The sequence below is a fragment of the Microplitis demolitor genome, chromosome 2 (assembly GCF_026212275.2).
Source record: "Microplitis demolitor isolate Queensland-Clemson2020A chromosome 2, iyMicDemo2.1a, whole genome shotgun sequence".
Lineage (NCBI taxonomy): Eukaryota > Metazoa > Arthropoda > Insecta > Hymenoptera > Braconidae > Microplitis > Microplitis demolitor.
In genome coordinates, this window is record NC_068546.1 from 175822 (window position 1) to 196320 (window position 20499).

At 26.2% G+C, this 20499-nt stretch overlaps 4 protein-coding genes across 5 annotated transcripts; 2 read left to right on the forward strand and 2 right to left on the reverse strand.

Moving 5' to 3' along the window:
- Window positions 1–788: 788 nt before the first annotated feature.
- On the forward strand, window positions 789–7063 carry LOC103578514 (sperm-associated antigen 6). The gene is made up of 8 exons (XM_008559643.3): window positions 789–876; window positions 947–1209; window positions 1279–1489; window positions 1550–1905; window positions 1969–2274; window positions 2338–2496; window positions 5835–5980; window positions 6892–7063. Exons 1-8 carry the CDS (start codon window positions 849–851, stop codon window positions 6977–6979), a joined length of 1557 nt encoding a protein of 518 aa, XP_008557865.2. The 5' UTR covers window positions 789–848; the 3' UTR covers window positions 6980–7063.
- Window positions 7064–7232: 169 nt separating this feature from the next.
- LOC103578511 (thioredoxin-like protein 1) lies at window positions 7233–8756 on the forward strand. Its single transcript, XM_008559640.3, has 4 exons — window positions 7233–7445; window positions 7518–7794; window positions 7999–8285; window positions 8353–8756. Exons 1-4 carry the CDS (start codon window positions 7348–7350, stop codon window positions 8564–8566), a joined length of 876 nt encoding a protein of 291 aa, XP_008557862.1. The 5' UTR covers window positions 7233–7347; the 3' UTR covers window positions 8567–8756.
- Window positions 8582–13025, reverse strand: LOC103578512 (mediator of RNA polymerase II transcription subunit 16). Its single transcript, XM_008559641.3, has 7 exons — window positions 12738–13025; window positions 12525–12671; window positions 12234–12435; window positions 10674–12149; window positions 10405–10615; window positions 8945–9200; window positions 8582–8877 (listed from the first exon to the last, which is right to left on the reverse strand). Exons 1-7 carry the CDS (start codon window positions 12797–12799, stop codon window positions 8754–8756), a joined length of 2478 nt encoding a protein of 825 aa, XP_008557863.1. The 5' UTR covers window positions 12800–13025; the 3' UTR covers window positions 8582–8753.
- Window positions 13026–16730: 3705 nt separating this feature from the next.
- On the reverse strand, window positions 16731–19344 carry LOC103578510 (KAT8 regulatory NSL complex subunit 2). Of its 2 annotated transcripts, none has more exons than XM_008559638.2 (6): window positions 18973–19344; window positions 18335–18886; window positions 18107–18275; window positions 17757–17920; window positions 17429–17688; window positions 16731–17302 (listed from the first exon to the last, which is right to left on the reverse strand). In XM_008559638.2, exons 2-6 carry the CDS (start codon window positions 18882–18884, stop codon window positions 16913–16915), a joined length of 1533 nt encoding a protein of 510 aa, XP_008557860.1. In that variant the 5' UTR covers window positions 18885–18886; window positions 18973–19344; the 3' UTR covers window positions 16731–16912. The 2 variants fall into 2 exon arrangements, with proteins under 2 accessions (XP_008557860.1, XP_053598950.1); XM_053742975.1 differs by having other exon boundaries at window positions 17757–17935.
- Window positions 19345–20499: the final 1155 nt, after the last annotated feature.

Sequence of the window (20499 nt, forward strand, 5' to 3'; positions counted from 1 at the left end):
GCTGATTAGAAATAGTATTTTCTAATTTATTAATGCTATCTTTCAAAGTTATTACTTGTGTACCCAATTTATCTTTCGTCTCATTTATTTTCTTGTTATCATTTTCCAATTCTTTAATCACATTACACTTTTTTTTCAACTCATCTTTAATTATATCCAACTCACTTGTCAATATTTTAATTTTAGCTTTCAAAATTTTAATAATACTTTCATTATTTTTTTTACTTTTATTTTCAAAAATATCTTCATCTAAAATACTGTCTCTTCTAAATTCATAAAAAAATTCATTAGAAAATAAATCTCGTTGAAAAAAATAAATTTCATACCTTTCATTCTGCTGTCTGTCATCAAAGTCATTTTTTAAAATTAATTCATCATTATTTTCATATATTTTATAATCAAAATTATCGTAATTAAAATTTTTTGATAAATTTGACTGAAATTTGTTTAAAGTTTCAGATGAAAAATAATTTTTTGTTTGATTATTAACCACAGTATCTATTTCTTCCAAAAGTTTATTTGTTTTTTTATCCAACTCTCTATTAATTCTTCGAAATTCTTTTTCTTTATTTAATAAATCAGCCATTATTTATAAAATTAAAAAAACAACCAGTTTTAACATTTTTTAGAACTTAATCTTATATTTACGAATAACAAACATCCATAATTGCCGCTGCCATGGTAACGAAATTCAAATTGCCGGGAAAATTTTCAAATTTAAAAAATAATAAACTCACAGCTATATTCAAACAATTGAAACCATGTGTCATTTATAAACTTAAAATGAGCTAGTAAATAATTATAAAAAAAAAATTAATAAATTAATTATATAAAGTAATTAATAAAACATGACAACAAATCGTGCCGTACTGCAAGGTAAAATTAAAGTTCATATTAATTTAAATATTTAACACTTTATTATTATTGTAATTATTATTTTATTTAGCATTAAGTGACTATCAAACAGCACGTTTACGTTTTGTCCAAACAGTATCAGATTTATCATCCCGAAATCATAATATTGAAGCATTAGAAAATGCTGGAGCATTGGATTTACTTGAACCCTTACTTTCAGATATTATACCATCAATTCAACAAACAGCAGTGGTAGCACTTGGAAAATTAGCTAATTACAATGAAAAATTAGCTTATGCGGTTGTTAAACGTGATGTGATAACACGATTATTACGAAATTTTGATAAACAAAATGTATAATTATTGGAAAAATAATAATTAATGAAAAAAAAAAAAAAAAAATCTATTTATTTTATTTTTCAGAAATTTTATAAAAAATCAGCATTATATTTATTGCGCACAATTGCAAAACATTCTGATGAGTTGGCTGATTTTGTAATTAATGAAGGCGGATTGCATGTCATTATTAATTGCTTAGATGATTTTGATTATGGAGTTAAAGAAGCTGCTGTTTGGGCCATAGGTTACATAGCTAAACATAATAGAATTTTATCCCAGACAATTGTTGACGCAGGTAATTTCATTATTATAAATTAGTTTTATAGTTTATAATATATTTATATTAATAATCTAGGTGCTGTATCATTGTTGATATTGTGCTTACAAGAACCAGAATTATGCTTAAAGCAAATAAGTGCATCAGCATTGTATGATATTAGCAAACATACAGAAGAACTGGGACAAATTGTCGCTGATAGTGGCGCAATTGTTATTTTAGCTAAATTAATAAATAATCCCGATGACGTTAAATTAAAACGTCAAGTGTTATTAACTCTTGGTGGTATTGCCAAACATTCGACAAATTTAGCTGAATCTGTTGTGGAAACTGATATTTTTCCTGATGTTTTATTACTGTTGGGACATTCCGATGATATTGTAAAAAAAAATTCCGCAATTCTTACTCGTGAAATATCAAAGCATACTCTTGAGGTAAAATTTAAATAATTTAAATAAAATAAAATTTAAAATGAAATAATATATTTTTTTCTAAAGCTGGCGCAATTAGTTGTGAATACTGGCGGGATTGCATCATTGATTGAATTTATTTGTACAACATCAAAGTCATCAACAAAATTACCAGGAATAATGGCACTGGGTTATATATCTGGTCATTCAGATCAAATGGCAATAGCGATAATTGGATCACAAGGTGCAGTTATATTATCAAAATTATTACAACAGGAAACTGATGATAGTGTTCAAGCTATTATTGTATGGGCACTAGGACAAATGGGTAAACATAGTCCAGAACATGCTCAAGCTATTGCGGAAACGAATATTTTTAAAAAATTAGTACAGGTAGTTTTAATTATTTATTTTCTTTCTAAGTAAATTTTATTACTGTATTATATTTTTCATCAGTTGTATTGTAATCCAAAAAGCTCGGAAGATTTAAAAGCTAAAACAAAAACTTGTTTGAAAAATATTTTACAAAAATGTATGATGATCGAAGCTTTAGAGCCGATATTAGCAGATTCACCACCGGAAATATTGAAAGACATTTTACAACATTTAAGTGAGGTAAGAAAAAAATAAAAGAAATAAATATATTTTTTAAATTTTATTCATTCAATCATTTACATATTAACGCAAGTTGATAAAGTAAATATCATTTTTATTTTTATATATAACTCCATTTTTACATTTTGTTAGTTGTTAACAAATAATATATCTATCTATACTTTAAATGATGTATATATCTATAAATTACTTTTTTTAGATAATATAATTATTGAAATTTAATTGTACAGTCATTTTCATAATCAAATAATATTTTATAAAGATTTATTATTATTGTTATTAAATATTTTTCAGTCAATTAAAGTTATTATTATCATCATTTAAAATATAATTATTTATTTTGGTTATTGTGTAAAGTTTTACCTAAAAAAAATTAACTACAAATTAAATTTTCATTAATTGCAAACTATAAATACTAAAAAAAAAAAAGAAAAGTTGTATATGTTTCATTAATTAGCACTTCGAAAGCAATCGAAAAAAGTTTTACGTTTTTTTTAATTCATTTTTTATAACAGGAAGATTTTTAAATTATCGTATAAAAGCTTTTACGATGCATTCTTCAGTCTTACAATATAAAAAAAAAAAGAAAAAAACATATTTTAGGTCACACTAATATTGAATTAAGCATTTATGTACATTTTCTAATAATTTTTAGTAAATTCAAAAATTTTTAAGTTTTTTTTCAAGTCTTTGAGTTGCATAGTTTGCTATAAAAACAAATTAACTCTTTAATACTTATTGACATAATTTTATTGATTGTACACCGACCAAATTTTTTTCTATTGAATTTTTAATTTAAAAAAAAAACTAATTTTTATTACTATTACATATGAATATATATATTTTTTACATTTTCTACTGGCAGTTTATATTTTGAAATATAATAAAAAGATGAAGAATTAATTTATCAAATAATAAAAAAATGAATAAGTATTAGATTTATGCTAATAAATAAATTTATTTTATTGACGGATAAGGCATGATGTTTGATATTATTTACGCAACTTTATATTATCATATTTTTTTAAATATAATTAAATCTACTTTGTTTATTTATTCGCATAATATCAATAGTTATAAGCTCGGTTAGTTATAAATATTTTAATATAGCAACAGTATAAAGTATATTTATAAAATTTAATAAAAATAATAAAAGTATAATTTACTTATCAACGATCGGAAAAATACAAAATTTTTCCTCTTATTTTTATTATATAATTTATAGTAATTACAAAATAAAATAGAATGAGTTTTTTTTTTTTTTTTTTTATTTACAATAAGTTGGCAATTAGGTTAAAAATTTCGTTGTTAAATAAATTTCGGTCCTGCAATATTACTGACTAATGCAATTAAAGCGAACATACGGCTGATAGCATGCACTTTTTTCACGTTTCTCTCTGTAAAAAATAAAAAAAGTATTTTTTTTTCTTTTTCTTCATATTTCCGATAAATTAAAATTATAAATATTTAAATTAAATTAAATTTATTTAAGAAGTCCTTAATTTTTTTCTAATACCGTCATCAATAAAAAATGATTATTACAATTGCAGTTATTTCTAAATATTATTAAATAAATTATTCATCATTTTCATCATTAGCTTTAATACTAGCATAATTATTAACATTTCTATTCACCCTAAGCATTTTGAGAAAACTTCCAAGCACAAGAATTGTTTTACGATGTCTTCGAAATATTCCAGAGTACAATGCTTCACGTACATCCCTTCGATCGCTTACATCTGAGTCAATACTTGACACAGAAACAACTGATGGTTTTGCGGTAACTGGATTATGTCCATAATTATTATGATCATTACCACTGAGAATAACTCTTGGCTGATTATTAATCATTTTGTTATTAATTTAAAACAATCACTGTCATTCAAAAATTTGAAATTTTTTAAATAATATTTAAAATCACTCCGTTTTATATAAAAGTTTTTTGAATTATTATGTCACTTTTAAATCTTCTTGACAGAATTTAATATTTTATTATTTCTCTTGATATTACCCACAAGTTTAAAAGTATTAAACTTGTCACTTTGTTTTAATTTAAGATAGATTATATATTTGCATTCAAATCATAAATCTCCTGATGATTTGATTCTATCTCTTTTACTTCAAGTTTTAATTTACTTATTACTTTAAATCTAAGTAATTTTTCTTTTGAATTCAGTACCAATTCTGATACCAATATGCAACCTCTTCTCATTCTTTTATTTATTTATAAGTAATATATTAATATTAATTATCAGCAAATTGACAATTGATGATGATGATAATAATAATAGTGAAACTTGTTACTCGGAGTAGATTCAAGCATCGACTGTCGATCTTGGAATTATGTGCTGCCTTTTTACACAGCACACATTTAAACTTTAAATATATATGTATATATATATATATATATTTACAGTGACGACTCACTTAAATATTTATCGAGTCACATCAGTGGAAATCAATTTTTAGATTTCTTCTTTTCATTAATTTACTGAAAATAAAAAAAAACATTAATATATTTATCAATATTTATATTTCATGTAAATATAAATTACGTATATATTTACAAATAAATAATATAAACAATAATGATGATAATGATGATTAAATCAACAATAACAAGAAACGCAGAATAAAATAATAAAAGCTTATTGTTTTTTATTGACACGACTAATTTAGATAATAAATATATGTTCGTCAACATATCATGTAATTTAATCAATTTTTTTATTGATATTAACTAACATTCTTCTATTAATTTGGATTGAGCAAAGGATAACTATTATCAATAAAAAATTTCCTTGAGTATTATTTCTAGTTACTTTGTCATATATTTATTTTTTTGACTATTAATAAAAAATTATTATTTGGCAAATGATCGGTATTTGAATTTTAATTGGCAATTTGCCAATTTTTCTTTATAAATAATACGATAAAAATATAAATTCAACGAACTTTGGAATTATTTTTAGATAATAAATTCTTATATATTTTATTTGATTAAAAGTTATGATAAATACATAGATATTTATATTGATATATAAGTTTACTTATCGTAATTTAAAAAAACAAGAAGGAATTAATAATAACTAGTATTTAAAAATGATATTTTATTTATTAAGATAAGATAATAATTAATATGCGGAAAAAAAAATTACATTGATCTTTGTAATTGTGTTTTTATATGGCGGGAAATACGCGAATAGGTCAATCATCAGGTTTCAGAAGCCATATAAATTATATGTATATATATTATGTCAAATGAATTGACTATTTTTAAAACTATCATTCTAACATAAATCAATAAATATATATATATATATTTTTTTTGTTTAAAGATTTTACCAAATGACCCGAAATCAAGACGATTATTTGTCACCACTGGAGGATTAAAAAAAATTCAACAAATTCAAATTGACCAGGGATCTGAATTAAAAGAATTTATTTATTCAATAAATAATTGTTATCCTGAAGAAATAATCAGGTATATATTAATATAAACAATAAAAGAATTTTAAAAATCTATAATTACCTTGAAAGTTTTCAACTTTTAGTTGTTTTTATGTCATGTATGTATTTATTTACCAAAGTTAGTTTTGCAATAATAAATATATAATTTGTTGGTGTCATTATAAAACGTATAAATGATGTTTTGTTATAAAATATATTTATTTACTGTTTTATTTGTAAGATTGACACTCACGAAGACACTAGTTGCTTGTAATAACAACATAACCGAATTTTTTTTTAATAAAATATAAATATATACATATATACCTATAGGTATTTTTTAATAACTTTTTATGTTTACGTAAAAAACAACACAACTGTCACATTATTTTAAAAAACAAACACTATATATATATATATATATATAAGTACTTATGTTAATGTATAGAAAAGACGAGTAAAAAATTTTATTATTGTAAAAAAAAAATATAAATAATTATACTGTCAAGAATTTTTTTTATAAAGCATTTATTATAAATAATTTACTGTAATAGTTTAATCGTAGTCCATAGATAAACGTTTTCAGTGGCGGTATTGCCACCATTTTGATTATTAAAATTTAATAAACCTGCATGTTCGATCAATACTCCATTTCCACATACATGACATCTGTATCATACCCGGGAAAAATAATCAAATATCACCACCATAGATTTTCAAATATTCATTTTTTACTTCATATCATGGTATATATTTATATCTGATCATAAATTATCATAAAAATTTTTTAATCTGAAAATAAATACTTTGATATGATCATAATCTGCAGATAGGGCCATTTTTTAGTATCTGATAAGATATGAGCACTTTTTTTAGTATCGATAAAAATTTATTTAAATTTACTACTGATTCTTCGTATCAATAATTGAAATTATTATTTTTTAGATATTACTCTCCTGGATATCCGGATATTTTGTTGGAAAAAATAGAAGAATATGAACCGAAGCCAATGTCTGCAAGCATAAAAAATTAATTAATAATCACTCGCGTAGATTTTTTAAATTATTTATCAAAATGATACATTGATATATAAATATTTATTTTTTTTACCAAATTTTCTTTTATTTAATAAAATACTTTGCTAATTTTATTTTTACTTGACAATCTGTAATTTTTCAAATTTAAATTCATCAGTTATAATAAAAAAAATTTCTAGATCTAACTAGTGACTTTTTTTTCCACAAATGGTGAAAAATCTTATTGTTACTTTCCCCTTCTCCATGAAAGTGCCAGTCATCCAACCAGCACATCACATCACGATAACTTTTATTTAATGAATTATAGTTTAATATAATTAAACACTAATAATAAAGCTATTGCTTAATTTAAATAATAATAAAAATGGGTATGGTACGTGCACTAAATCATGATAGAGATTTTCAAGCAGAATTAGCAAATGCTGGAATAAAACTTGTGATTGTAGATTTTACTGCAACTTGGTAAGCATAACCTCGTAATTTATTTAAAATAATATAAATAGATGACAATTAATTGAGTAAATTAAAATTTAGGTGCGGACCATGTCAAAGAATCGCTCCAGTATTTCAGCAACTGTCGACAAAATATCCAAATGCTGTATTTTTGAAAGTCGATGTTGATAAATGCGCTGAAACAGCAGCCAGTCAAAATGTCAGTTCTATGCCAACATTTATATTTTACCGTAATCGGAGTAAAATAGACATGTGTCAGGGTGCTAATCCAAGTGCACTTGAAGCTAAAATAATAGAGCACTACGGAAGCGGTGGTGCCGGTGGTGATGATGATGCTGAGGGTCCTGTTGCTGGACATGTACGGAATAAAGATAATTTATATTACAATATTATTGGCATGGTTATCTTAGCTTTGTTATTGTATTTTTTCAAAAATAATAATTATAATTATAATTATTAAAATAAATATATAACATTTTTATCTAATGTCTTAATTTGTTATTCCTCTAACATAAAATAACATTTTAATTATTATTAATAATAGTATTTATAAATTTTTCAGATGGATTTGTCAACTTATATTATTAAGAGCCAGTGTGAATGTTTAAATGAATCAGATGATCATAATTTACAACATGGCTTGACTGCTGAAGGTTCTGGTTATCTCGAAAGTGATTGCGATGAACAATTAATTATTTCAATAACATTTAGACAAGCTGTTAAAATTCATTCGTTGAAAATAAAAGCACCGGCTGACAAAGGTCCCAAGAATTTGAAACTTTTCATCAACCAGCCGAGAACCATTGATTTTGATATGGCCGATTCCAATACTAGTGTTCAAGACTTAACGTGAGTTTTAAATATTAATTAATTTACTTGGTAATATAAATAAAAATAATTATTGTTGGTATTGTAGACTGACGCCCAAGGATATTGAGGAAGGAAATCCAGTGGCATTACGTTACGTTAAATTTCAAAATGTTCTAAATCTACAAATATTCGTAAAAGATAATCAAGGAGGATGTGAAACAACGCAAATAGATCACTTAGCTATTTACGGTTCGCCAATTCTCACAACAAACATGGGTGACTTTAAACGCGTCGCTGGTAAAAAAGGAGAAAGCCATTGATTGTCATAAAAAATTAAAAAAATTAAAAATACGTTTATTATTTACAATATTGAGTAAATTCATTAATTTTAAATTTGTGTTTCCATTCGATTATCAACTTAAGAACCAATTTAATTTTTTCATATTTATGTATTTTTAATTGATATTGATTTATAAAATAATCATAAATAATAAAATAAATAAATTATTATGATGATATTTTATGTATCCTCCATATTCCACCACAACGACAAGAACGAGCCCAACGTAGATCCCAAGCTCTTATTGCTGCTGTACGAGTCATATTTTGTACCTGAGCCTTTCCACCGCATCTACAATAAAAACAATTTAATAAATTTATTAATATCGTACTTGGAATACTATAGATATAAAACTTACCTTGTACATTGTTTAACGACTAGCGGTTGTTTACCCAAATAAACATGACGAATAATATCAACACTTTGGCCACTGTGCATGCATCCCTCAATTTGATTTAATTCTGGTACAAACAACAAGTGCTCAGGCTCGGTATTGAATTCAAGTTGCAATGGAAGGCTTTGATAAAACAATACAGGCGATGCTATTGCTGTTATACCATTCGCCTGATGCAATTGCGGTATCATTATTTGGTTTGGCAGTAAACAACAATCGTCTGAAAATTATTTTTAAATATTAAAATTTAATAGTACACTAATATAATTCATTTAATTTATATTTACTAATTATGTGAATTAATTTTTTTATCATCTTCAGTATTAATTTTTATAAAAACTTCAGATTTTTCATTTTTCTCAACAGCAACATTTGCAATAAAAAATTCTGATTGCTTATCACTATTGTCATTATTATTATCTGCTTGTTCTTCAACAATTTTATAAATTTCATTTTCAGATTTCGATAATTTATTTAATGATAATGATAAAAATTGTTTACTGGGGGAGAGTTTTTGTTTAAATGTTTTTTGCGATTGATAATCGGCTACAGTAACAGGCCGCGTATTGGGATTTTTATTTTTTTCTTCACTGACATTACGATATAAATCATGAAAAAATAATTCTCTCGGTGACATTGATTGTGTTGATGATGATGGTAAATTAAATTTTTTATCATCATTATTTTCATCTTGCGGCGACGGTGTTTCGATAGTTACGATTTTTAAATATTCTTTTATTGAATTTCTATCTAATTCTCGTGAAATACGATCACCTCTATCATCATCATCATTATCACCACTATTTTCTAAAGTTTGTAAATTTATATTTTTATTTCTCAAAACAATTGGAGAATATTCATCATTAGCTTCAAATTTTCTGTCCACGTTATGAATCTCACGTTTTTTATTATTATTGTTTTTATATTTTCTAATTATAATTATCACACTAATAATTATGATCCAAATAAAAAAAGCAATAATCCAGTAGACATAATTTAAATATTTATTATCATTCTTAAATTTGTGATGGATAAATGCCCAAATTAATGGACAAATAATAATCCAGTAACAAAAAAAAACTCCACAAACAAATAATGAAAAAATAGGCAATGGCACTTTGAATTTATTGTCACACTTATTCGTTCCCTTATCAATTAGAATATCTTCACAATACTTTTGTTTATTAATCGATTGTTTAATTGGCGATTTAACATTTTTTTCATTATTTTTCATTATATTTTATTTTCTAACCGGTACTCAAACAACTGCAGTAATAAAAGTGAATTTAAAATGAATTATTTAAATAAAAATACTAAGCTAAGACGATAAAATAAACGGAAGTGGTTTAGTTATCAAATATTTCCGCCAAACCGCGACTAGCAATTGATAAAAAATATATATTTTTAAAATAATTAAAACTTACCAATAAGACCGTCGTCTATTCGCTGAGAAGTATCTCCACTGGACTGTACAAGTTTCGATAATAAACGAAATAATAATCCCAAGACATCAAGATTGTCAGCACTACGAAAAAATACAGGCAAACATGATGGTCTCAGTAATCCCCAAATTCTTATCAGTACCAACAGTTCTCTGACAGTATTTAAAGCTTTATAGTCTTTCAAAAGTTCATACTGAAAAAAATTTATAATTATTATCATTATAATAAATAAATTAGTATATAAAACTTACTCCTCCGGGTTTCATTTGCATTCGCTGCTCGGGAAGTCTTGCAAGTAAATTTAAAGTTAAATCAGCTACCCACTGTATCAATTGTCTCAATGATTGTAGAGTACTAGGCTCAACAGTAAATTCTTTTTTTGGATCTAATATACATAAAACTTTATCGATATCAATAGTCGTTTCATTTATAACAGCTGACAAACATTCAACTGGTCCTTTCTCATTAAGTGACGTTAAATCGGAAGGCCTCAATAATGATTTGAATGCAGTAGCGATGCTGTGAATCATCAATAATGATGATAAATCAGCGGCTCTATTTTGTCCGGTAACTAACATTCTGTACAATGATGTTTTGATGCATAAAAATAATATGTAGTGATATTGTTGAGTGGGTTGAGATTGACGATTAAATGAAGCATCGAATCTTTCACACAGTGTCTCAATCATTGATGATCGTAAACAAAATAATAAATCCAACCAATCTGTACCGGTAACTAGACAATACTCCAACATCGTACATGCATAACTCAGTGTTATTGTCGTACCACCATCAGGCATTAATCTGTAAACATATAAATTGCCCTGAGTATCACATGCAAGTAATACGAAACCCAACCAAGACATATCAATATGTGATATTGTTACTGATGTCTTAAAATGTTTAGCGCTTGGTTGCTGTTGTTGTTGTTGCTGCTGCTGTTGATCATCTTGACGCCAACAAGCTGATGATGTCATATTTAAAGACGATAATCCAACTTGTTTCAAACAATCACGAGTTAAATAATGTATTGTCGAGTCAGCCAGTGCTATTATTACAGGACTTGGTGGTGGTGGTGTTGTTACAATAGATACTTTTGTTGTTGCAATAGCTATCACAGGTGATGGACAACGATTCTGAGACTGATGTTGCCAAACAACTGTTTTAAATGATTCTAAATTTTTCGGTTGAAATGATTTGTGTACAGGCTGTGATTTTTCACGTAATTCCCATACATCAACAAATGATTCTGTTTCACCGCTTGATGCAACAACTAGAGAATCAGCGTCTTCACGTACAACAAATTTTAAATGAGTTATATCTCTACAGTCATCTTTTAATGTACCATCTTGTAAAAAAAAACTTGGCAATGCTTGTGATGTTATACTGCATTTATCATCATTTTTACGTACTAATACACGGTAACATCTTATCGGATAACTTGTCATTCCGCTTGTTACGGCTATTAAAAAATGTCCATTTTTACCATAACATATATCAACTTTTTTAATTCTTTGACGAATATTTCCTAAACTTTCAGTCGCATTGCAAACTGGATTTTGTAAGTCTTTTGTTATCATAACTGATGCAACCATCCCTGTACTCGATACTACCAAAACACCTTCTGCAGCTTTACCCCCAAATTGACGTACCGAAGGTGCAAATGGAACATTGTTAAATTTTTCGTTGTAATGAATACTATCTTTTTTTTCAGTCGCCAGTGCTGTCTATTAATGAAAAAATATACATGATTTATTTTAATTACAATTATTATTATTATTATTATTAAATTAAATAGAATAAAATGGAACCTTTTTTCCATTATGGAACCAAACAGCACCGAGAATATGTTCGCCAGGAAATGAGGCAGACCCAATTAAAACTAAATCATTTAATATATAATCTCTAAACATCCATAATTGTACATTGCCACCACGATCTGCTATCACCAATTTATCACCAGACAAGTCCCATTCAATAGCTGTTATAGGATTCAGCCGGAATGAAGTAACTCTAATAAAAAATATAATAACATTTTAAAAAGCTCGTAACAAGTCACTACTAACAGAAACTATATATATAAATATATATTTATTTATTACTTGTGAGCATGAGTAGGCATGTTGATATCACAGACATAGATATGAGAGCCCCACGTTTTTCCATTGATATCATCAAATAATACAGTTGTTGTAAAAGCTGCGATATTCCGACTTGAAATTGTACACAAACAATTACCATCCAGAAGACTGATGATAGAAACAATAATTGTTTATTAATATTATAATATATGAAATAAAATAACCTATTCATACCTGTCATCGCTGAAAAATGATTTTGATGATGTTTTGCGGTTAACCGTGTATAGAAGATCCATAGCTGAATTATCACTTTTAATATAAATAGTTATCAATAAGCACTAAATTTTAAAAAATTTCATCTAAATTTTTAAAATTTATTTATTATCAAATATTTAAACATATTTGAATTTTTTTTATATCATTTACTTAAGTAAATAATTAAAGGGTACTCTGTTTTTCATCGATATATTATACAATAATTATACATGAGGTTAGAGAAGGCAGGAACCGTTCACTCAATGCTTTTAGATGGGAGCGAATTTTGTCAGTCTGTCGACCACATCAGTACCAACTTCAAGTCATAAAATCTATAGTTTCTAGTGTTATGTCCTCAACAGCCTCAGGTGCCTCCACCTGTTAATTAATTAGTAAACTTGAGATATATAAGAAGCGCGCATTTAAATTCTATTTGAAATTATATATTAATTTCTTACAACACTTATTGCGTCTTAACAATATTGAGTCAATAATTTAAATGATAAATCGTCGTGGCACATACTCATTAAATTATATATTTTTATTATAAGAAAGTTAAATAAATAGATGGATAAACTTTATTTTATATTTAGAGAAACATAAATACAGTTTGAGTGGTCTTGGAACGTTTTCTGTCACCTGATACTTAAAACCTAAACAAAACACACGCATAAAAATCATGAATAGGCCCTTGTTCTAAAGTTAGCAGTAAATATGATTATAAACAAATACATACTCTATCAATAAGTAAGAAAAGAAAATATATAATAAATAAATCTTATTTATAAATGAAAACCATATCACAGGAACTTAACTATTATTGTTAATATATATATTTTTATATTAAATAAAGAGTGATTCATATAATAAATGAATTAATAGAAATATTGAAATATAGCATTAGAATAATTATAATGATGTTTCACGATAAATGATAATGTCAATTGTAACGAATAACTAAATATAGAATAATTATAGAACACACCTCTGATAGTCTAGAATATTTAACCGAATGATTGTATCCAAGTACGGGAAAATAGAATATAAATAATATAAGTAATAAGAAGATATAGAATGGATAAAGTAAAGAACGTAAATGTATAAGCTTATATCTCAAATTCGTATTAGTAGAAAGTATAAATGTATAAGTATAATATTTAGTAAAGAACATAGATATATAAGTATTTATACATATAAGCATGAGTGTGAACATGAGAGTAGTGGGGAGAAGTTGGAGAGTGGATAAAAGTTATTTTATCAATTACATCTATCCTTAATCATAGTTTAATTATTTCATTAAATAACAATCATAATCATCATCATCGTAGTAAACAATAAATTTATCCACTGTTTTCAAATTCAAAATTTGGTCCCGCGTGACAACGAACTGCCCACTGTCCAGGAGGTGGCGTCAGCTCCGATCCTAGTAACCTCCCAGGACATAACACTAGGTTTTATAGTAATTTCGTTTTAATATAGCAGTAACATCAGCAATGACGAGGTACTAGTGGCGCTACCTTTCAACTAAAGAATTTGAAAGATAATAGCGGCAAACTTTTGAATAGAGAAAAAAATTAAACAAAAATAAAAAACATTATTAATCAAAAATGAATTATTAATTAGTAACATAAAGAAAAACATATAATTGGTTTAATATTTGTTTAATATCAGATATCTTATACTGACTGCGTTTAAATGAACGATATGAATGGTTTTTTTTTGTTTTCATTGTAATTGATTTTTATCAAAATGAAACTGTAAGATATTTAATTTATTTTTTTCAATACAATAATTAAAGGTATTTAAAAAGTTGAAACAAAAATATGAATAAATTAATAAATGTTAATAAATTTTAAGTTTCTTGCGACATTAATGAAATAACATTGGTTGAGTCAATTTTATTTAAAGACACTTTATTTTTTAACCAAATGTAACATATAAAAAATTAGTATTTTCAATTATAAGTAATATAATTTTATTATATTATTAATTTTAAAAAAATAAGTATAAATTTTCTACAAAGATTAGTACATTAAAAAGTGAACTATAATACTAAATTATGTTAACAATTGCTATGACCTACATTCAAATAAAAAAAAATATAACAAGAAGTTGTAAAAACAAAATTGTTCCACAGAAAAAAATAAACTTTAAAAATTAGTGTTTGCAACTATAACCCGAAATCTGGGTATCAATATAAGAAATTAAGACATTCCAAACAATAAATAGAATTTTATAAGACGTGTCATACATTTTTTTAGTATCAATTACGATTTTTCAAAATTTCAACATAAATTTTTCTTGCAGGAATAATATTCCCACCAGAGTTCTCACTTTTAACTATTATTATTATTAGATGCACTGCTACCACTACAACGAAACTCGTTTGTTGAAACTTTTTATTTTGTCACGTTGTTTACTTTCGGTCAACGGAATGACAAAATTACCTCCATGAACTTGGCACCGAAAATTGATTTTTTTTAATTTTGATGTAAACAAATCGTTTGTTCGTCATTTGTTCTTAAATGTTTGTTAAATAACTTTATTTGTTCTAATATTATTTAATTTTAAAAAATTAAAAATTGAAATTTTCTCATGTTGCCGCTTTTAGTCTCGAATTCGATTGTTTTTTTTTTCATTTAATAGCTTAATTTTTTTTATTATTTGTTCGATCAATACAATTGTTTGTTCTATTGGTTTTATATTTTTATTTAATTTTATTCTTAATTTATTTATTACACCTATATTTTTTATTATCAGGCGCATGCGCTAGTTCATCTCACACGGTGGCGGATGTCCATTACATATGGTTTGTTCGGATTCTCTGCTCGACGCACTGGAGCGCTTGCAATATACCCGGGAAAATTTAAATTCACAATTAAATTTAATTAGTAGAAAAAAAGTGAATTACCAATTAAAAAAAAAATGTATTAATTATCAGTGTATTGATTAAAGTGAAATTTAAGTGAAACAAATCTTAGTATTTCAAATCGATCATTAATTATTAGAAATTAATGAAAATATCGTGTGCGAAAAAAGCGTCAAAGTACCCTGAATTGCGAGTCCGAACACACCAATATAAATAAAAGAACCAAGAATATATAATTAATGAATTATTTGAAATATATATATACATATGTATATTAAATATATTTATACACACGTATATACGGGCCGCAGTCCTGTGTCTGCAACCTGTCTCGTAGTGACTGCAACCCTTGTTTAAAAATATTGATTGAAAAGAATTAAAAATGATGAAATTCGAATTCTTTTTAATAATTTCAATTCTTTTGTTTGTATATATAGATATACAGTTTCCAAGGAGTGACTGCATCTCAATTCTTTTAAATCAGTATTTTTAACTAGGTACCTGTCTCGTAAATTATTTTGCAGTCACGTTACGAGACAGATTCGAGACACGCTACGTGACAGATTGGAGATGGAGACAGATTGCAGTCACGCTACGAGACAGGTTGCAGACACGGGACTACGGCCCGTATATACATATGTATAAATATATTTAATATACATGAGAAAACATGAGAAAATTTCAATTTTTAATTTTTTAAAAATAAATAATATTAGAACAAATAAAGTTATTTAACAAACATTTAAGAACGAATGACGAATAAACGATTTTTTTATATCAAAATTTAAAAAAATCAATTTTCGGTGCCAAGTTCATGGAGGTGACAAAATTGGGCATGGTGGGAGGTCAGAGTGAACGGCCCCTGGGAGAAGGGACTAAACTCGACTCCAAATTGCCAATTGTCGTTTATTTTTACCAGCAGAGGTCACTTGCTTTGAAAAAAAAAAAAAAAAAAAAAAAAAAAAAAAATTTCGTGCGTGCACACGTGTTTTGAGCGCGAGTACTTTAAAAATTTGAACAGGTGTCTAATACACAGATCTCGATGATTCAGATCCCAAACATCGAGATTTCTGATGATACAGATAAACAAATTATTCATGAAATTAAAATTCGTCAATTTATTCGTTTTAAGGTTATCCATTTAAGTTACAATATAATTTACTTTGCTTTGTACTCAACAGAATTAATTTATTTTTTATTTAAAAAACAAAAAATTGAATAGTAGTAATAATTGTTATCAATACAAAGTAAATGTATACAAGTAATGATTAAGTTAAAATAATTATTAAATAGACATTATATCATCTTTATCACTTTGCGGTGCAGTATCGGTACTCGCTTCACTATTTATACTTTCATTGTAGGTTCCATCAAGTTTTTTACTAGTGGATGACGCTGAATCATTCATTTCACGCATCAATCCTGCAACATCATCATCAGGATCTATTTCACCATTATCTTCACCAAGAATATCTACGTCCATCGATGATGGTATTCCAGATAACAATAATTGTTTAGGCACCTCTTGCTTGAATTTCATTGGTTCTATTTTACATGTCGATGGTAAATCCATATGAAATACACAATTTGAATCAAAAATTACTGGGACTGGTTCATGACATTCAATATCTGCTCGTATCGCACCACAAGCTTTGAATAATACTTGATTTTGATCCTTAAAAAAGAAATTTTGATTTTGTAAGAGAGATTTGCATATAGTTTCAGATTCATGGTTCAATTAATTTAAAATTTCTATTAAATTGTGAGAAAAATTTAGACAAAGCCGGACATTTTAACAAACCTTGAGAATATGTTTTCTGCAATGTTTTGCAGAAGGCAGTGTTCTTTCTCCACACTTGACACCTCCTTCAGTAAAAATACATTTTGGAATATTTGGTGGTTTTTGTGATAACCCTTCGCTGGACTTAGTGCGTCTGTCTAATGATTTTTTATATAAAATAGCTTCGACGCCACTTCTACGATGATAGCGATTCAATGCCTTTAATTTTTCATAAATTTTTTTTTCTTTAGCTGTTTCTTTTCCTTGATCATGTATACTACCTGTATTTATTTATATAAGAAATGTATTTAATAATAATAATTATAAAAATTAAAAAATTAATACTTACACAAAGTTTCTTTTTCTTTTTTCAATGCCTGTAAATATTTACGTCTTTTTTCTCGTAAAGTATATTGTAATCTTTTGAATTGATCAATATAAAGTGCTTGTAATCTAATTAATTTTTCTCTTGCTATATAAATGACCTCCTCAGCAGCAAATACACCCGCATACCTTAAAAAATTAATACTAAAATTTAATCAATAGACATTTTGTGTTCTCATAATTTGTTTTGCTTTAAAAGCAGCTACAATTACACAAAAAAAAAAAAATTAATTCTACATACTGGCAAATGCTTAGCTGAAGCAAACTAGCTAATCTATTAATTTAAAAAAAATGATATTTAATAACAATAATTACTTTAATGGATCATCTTGTGGACTGTGAAAACTTTCATTGTCACTGTCATCTAAATATGTACCTCGCAAAGCTTCGCTTGGAACAGTTGGTTCAACATCACTGTCAGATGAACTAGCGTAGTCTAAAATATCACAGCCACTTGAATTTACTTTTATAGCATCAATATCAGCTGAAAAAAACGATTCATTAGAAAACTGTATGAATAAAAAATAAAAAATCGAGACTTACTAAAAGGATCTAATAATTTTTGGGTTTCGATAACTTGTGGTCCATTTCCATTTGAATTTAATAAACTTGGTTTAGAATAATGCTGTAGATTAAGTATCAATCCTTCGGGTGTTTGCGGATATGCATGTTTTGCAGTTGATTTTATTCTAGCTAATTGCGCTCTTCTGGTATGTTCATTACAATAAGCAGTATCTTTATGATCTAGTTTAACTGCTGGATTACAACACTTACGTCCATTGGTATTGTAAATAAATGCACACTGTTTATACGGTGCATTTGGATCTTCCAATATGTGCCTCAGACAATAATTATAATTATCTAAGCACGGCTGTGTACAATCATAAGACCCGTAACAACATACTTTTGTTCCTTTATTTATTTTATTGTTTACTAAATTTGATGAAGATAATAATAACGATGAGGATGATGCTGAAGACGACGATGACGAAGACGACGACGACGATGATGATGAGGATGACGATGATGACAATGATGATGAGACAATTGACGTTGTTGTTATCGTTGGCATTGTTTTAGGAACTCGAAACATTCCTGAAAAAAAAAAAAAAATTGACATTATTATTATTATTATTAATATTACTTAAATAATAATTATTAGTAATTGTAAAATAATTTACCAATATAACACAATAACTTAAAAATATTAACACTTTTTATCAACTTATTTAACACACAATTAAATATTTTACTTTATCACAAAAAACATATTAGAGAAAATAATAAATATACATGTTATATATATTTATGAAAAAACTAATGGCGACGTCTTTGTAGTCAGCCGTAGGATGTCATTTCCGTTTACGAAAAATTTATCAAAATAATAAAAAATATGTATTTTATTAATATAAATTTGTGTTATATTTTTTTTATTAATTTAAAAAAAAAAAAAATAACAATTTTAATACTTATGACAAAAAGAAAAATATAAATTTCAGTAAAATTCAGATGAGAAAAGAGAAAAAGAGTGAGAATTATTATCGACAGTGGAAAAAAAAAAAAAAAAAAAATACTAGATACATGAATGTTATGTCCTGGGAGGTTACTAGGATCGGAGCTGACGCCACCTCCTGGACAGTGGGCAGTTCGTTGTCACGCGGGACCAAATTTTGAATTTGAAAACAGTGGATAAATTTATTGTTTACTACGATGATGATGATTATGATTGTTATTTAATGAAATAATTAAACTATGATTAAGGATAGATGTAATTGATAAAATAACTTTTATCCACTCTCCAACTTCTCCCCACTACTCTCATGTTCACACTCATGCTTATATGTATAAATACTTATATATCTATGTTCTTTACTAAATATTATACTTATACATTTATACTTTCTACTAATACGAATTTGAGATTTAAGCTTATACATTTACGTTCTTTACTTTATCCATTCTATATCTTCTTATTACTTATATTATTTATATTCTATTTTCCCGTACTTGGATACAATCATTCGGTTAAATATTCTAGACTATCAGAGGTGTGTTCTATAATTATTCTATATTTAGTTATTCGTTACAATTGACATTATCATTTATCGTGAAACATCATTATAATTATTCTAATGCTATATTTCAATATTTCTATTAATTCATTTATTATATGAATCACTCTTTATTTAATATAAAAATATATATATTAACAATAATAGTTAAGTTCCTGTGATATGGTTTTCATTTATAAATAAGATTTATTTATTATATATTTTCTTTTCTTACTTATTGATAGAGTATGTATTTGTTTATAATCATATTTACTGCTAACTTTAGAACAAGGGCCTATTCATGATTTTTATGCGTGTGTTTTGTTTAGGTTTTAAGTATCAGGTGACAGAAAACGTTCCAAGACCACTCAAACTGTATTTATGTTTCTCTAAATATAAAATAAAGTTTATCCATCTATTTATTTAACTTTCTTATAATAAAAATATATAATTTAATGAGTATGTGCCACGACGATTTGTGATTTAATTTATTTACTTCATATTGTTAAGACGCAATAAGTGTTGTAAGAAATTAATATATAATTTCAAATAGAATTTAAATGCGCGCTTCTTATATATCTCAAGTTTACTAATTAATTAACAGGTGGAGGCACCTGAGGCTGTTGAGGACATAACATGAAGGTAGTTATGGTTGTT

Excerpts from the sequence above, each read along its gene's own strand:
- LOC103578514 (XM_008559643.3), top strand. The coding sequence starts at position 849 with ATGACAACAAATCGTGCCGTACTGCAAG. Across the intron at positions 877-946 it reads AAATCGTGCCGTACTGCAAG|CATTAAGTGACTATCAAACA; the intron begins GTAAAATTAAAG and ends TATTTTATTTAG. Across the intron at positions 1,490-1,549 it reads CCAGACAATTGTTGACGCAG|GTGCTGTATCATTGTTGATA; the intron begins GTAATTTCATTA and ends TTAATAATCTAG.
- LOC103578511 (XM_008559640.3), top strand. The coding sequence starts at position 7,348 with ATGGGTATGGTACGTGCACTAAATCATGATAGAGATTTTCAAGCAGAA. Across the intron at positions 7,795-7,998 it reads AGGGTCCTGTTGCTGGACAT|ATGGATTTGTCAACTTATAT; the intron begins GTACGGAATAAA and ends TAAATTTTTCAG. Across the intron at positions 8,286-8,352 it reads ACTAGTGTTCAAGACTTAAC|ACTGACGCCCAAGGATATTG; the intron begins GTGAGTTTTAAA and ends TTGGTATTGTAG.
- LOC103578512 (XM_008559641.3), bottom strand. The coding sequence starts at position 12,799 with ATGGATCTTCTATACACGGTTAACCGCAAAACATCATCAAAATCATTT. Across the intron at positions 10,616-10,673 it reads TGCAAATGAAACCCGGAGGA|TATGAACTTTTGAAAGACTA; the intron begins GTAAGTTTTATA and ends AATTTTTTTCAG. Across the intron at positions 9,201-10,404 it reads AATAGACGACGGTCTTATTG|ACGATTGTTGTTTACTGCCA; the intron begins GTAAGTTTTAAT and ends AATAATTTTCAG.
- LOC103578510 (XM_053742975.1), bottom strand. The coding sequence starts at position 18,884 with ATGTTTCGAGTTCCTAAAACAATGCCAACGATAACAACAACGTCAATT. Across the intron at positions 18,276-18,334 it reads AAAATTATTAGATCCTTTTA|CTGATATTGATGCTATAAAA; the intron begins GTAAGTCTCGAT and ends CGTTTTTTTCAG. Across the intron at positions 17,936-18,106 it reads CCACAAGATGATCCATTAAA|TATTAATTTTTTAAGGTATG; the intron begins GTAATTATTGTT and ends ATTAAATTTTAG.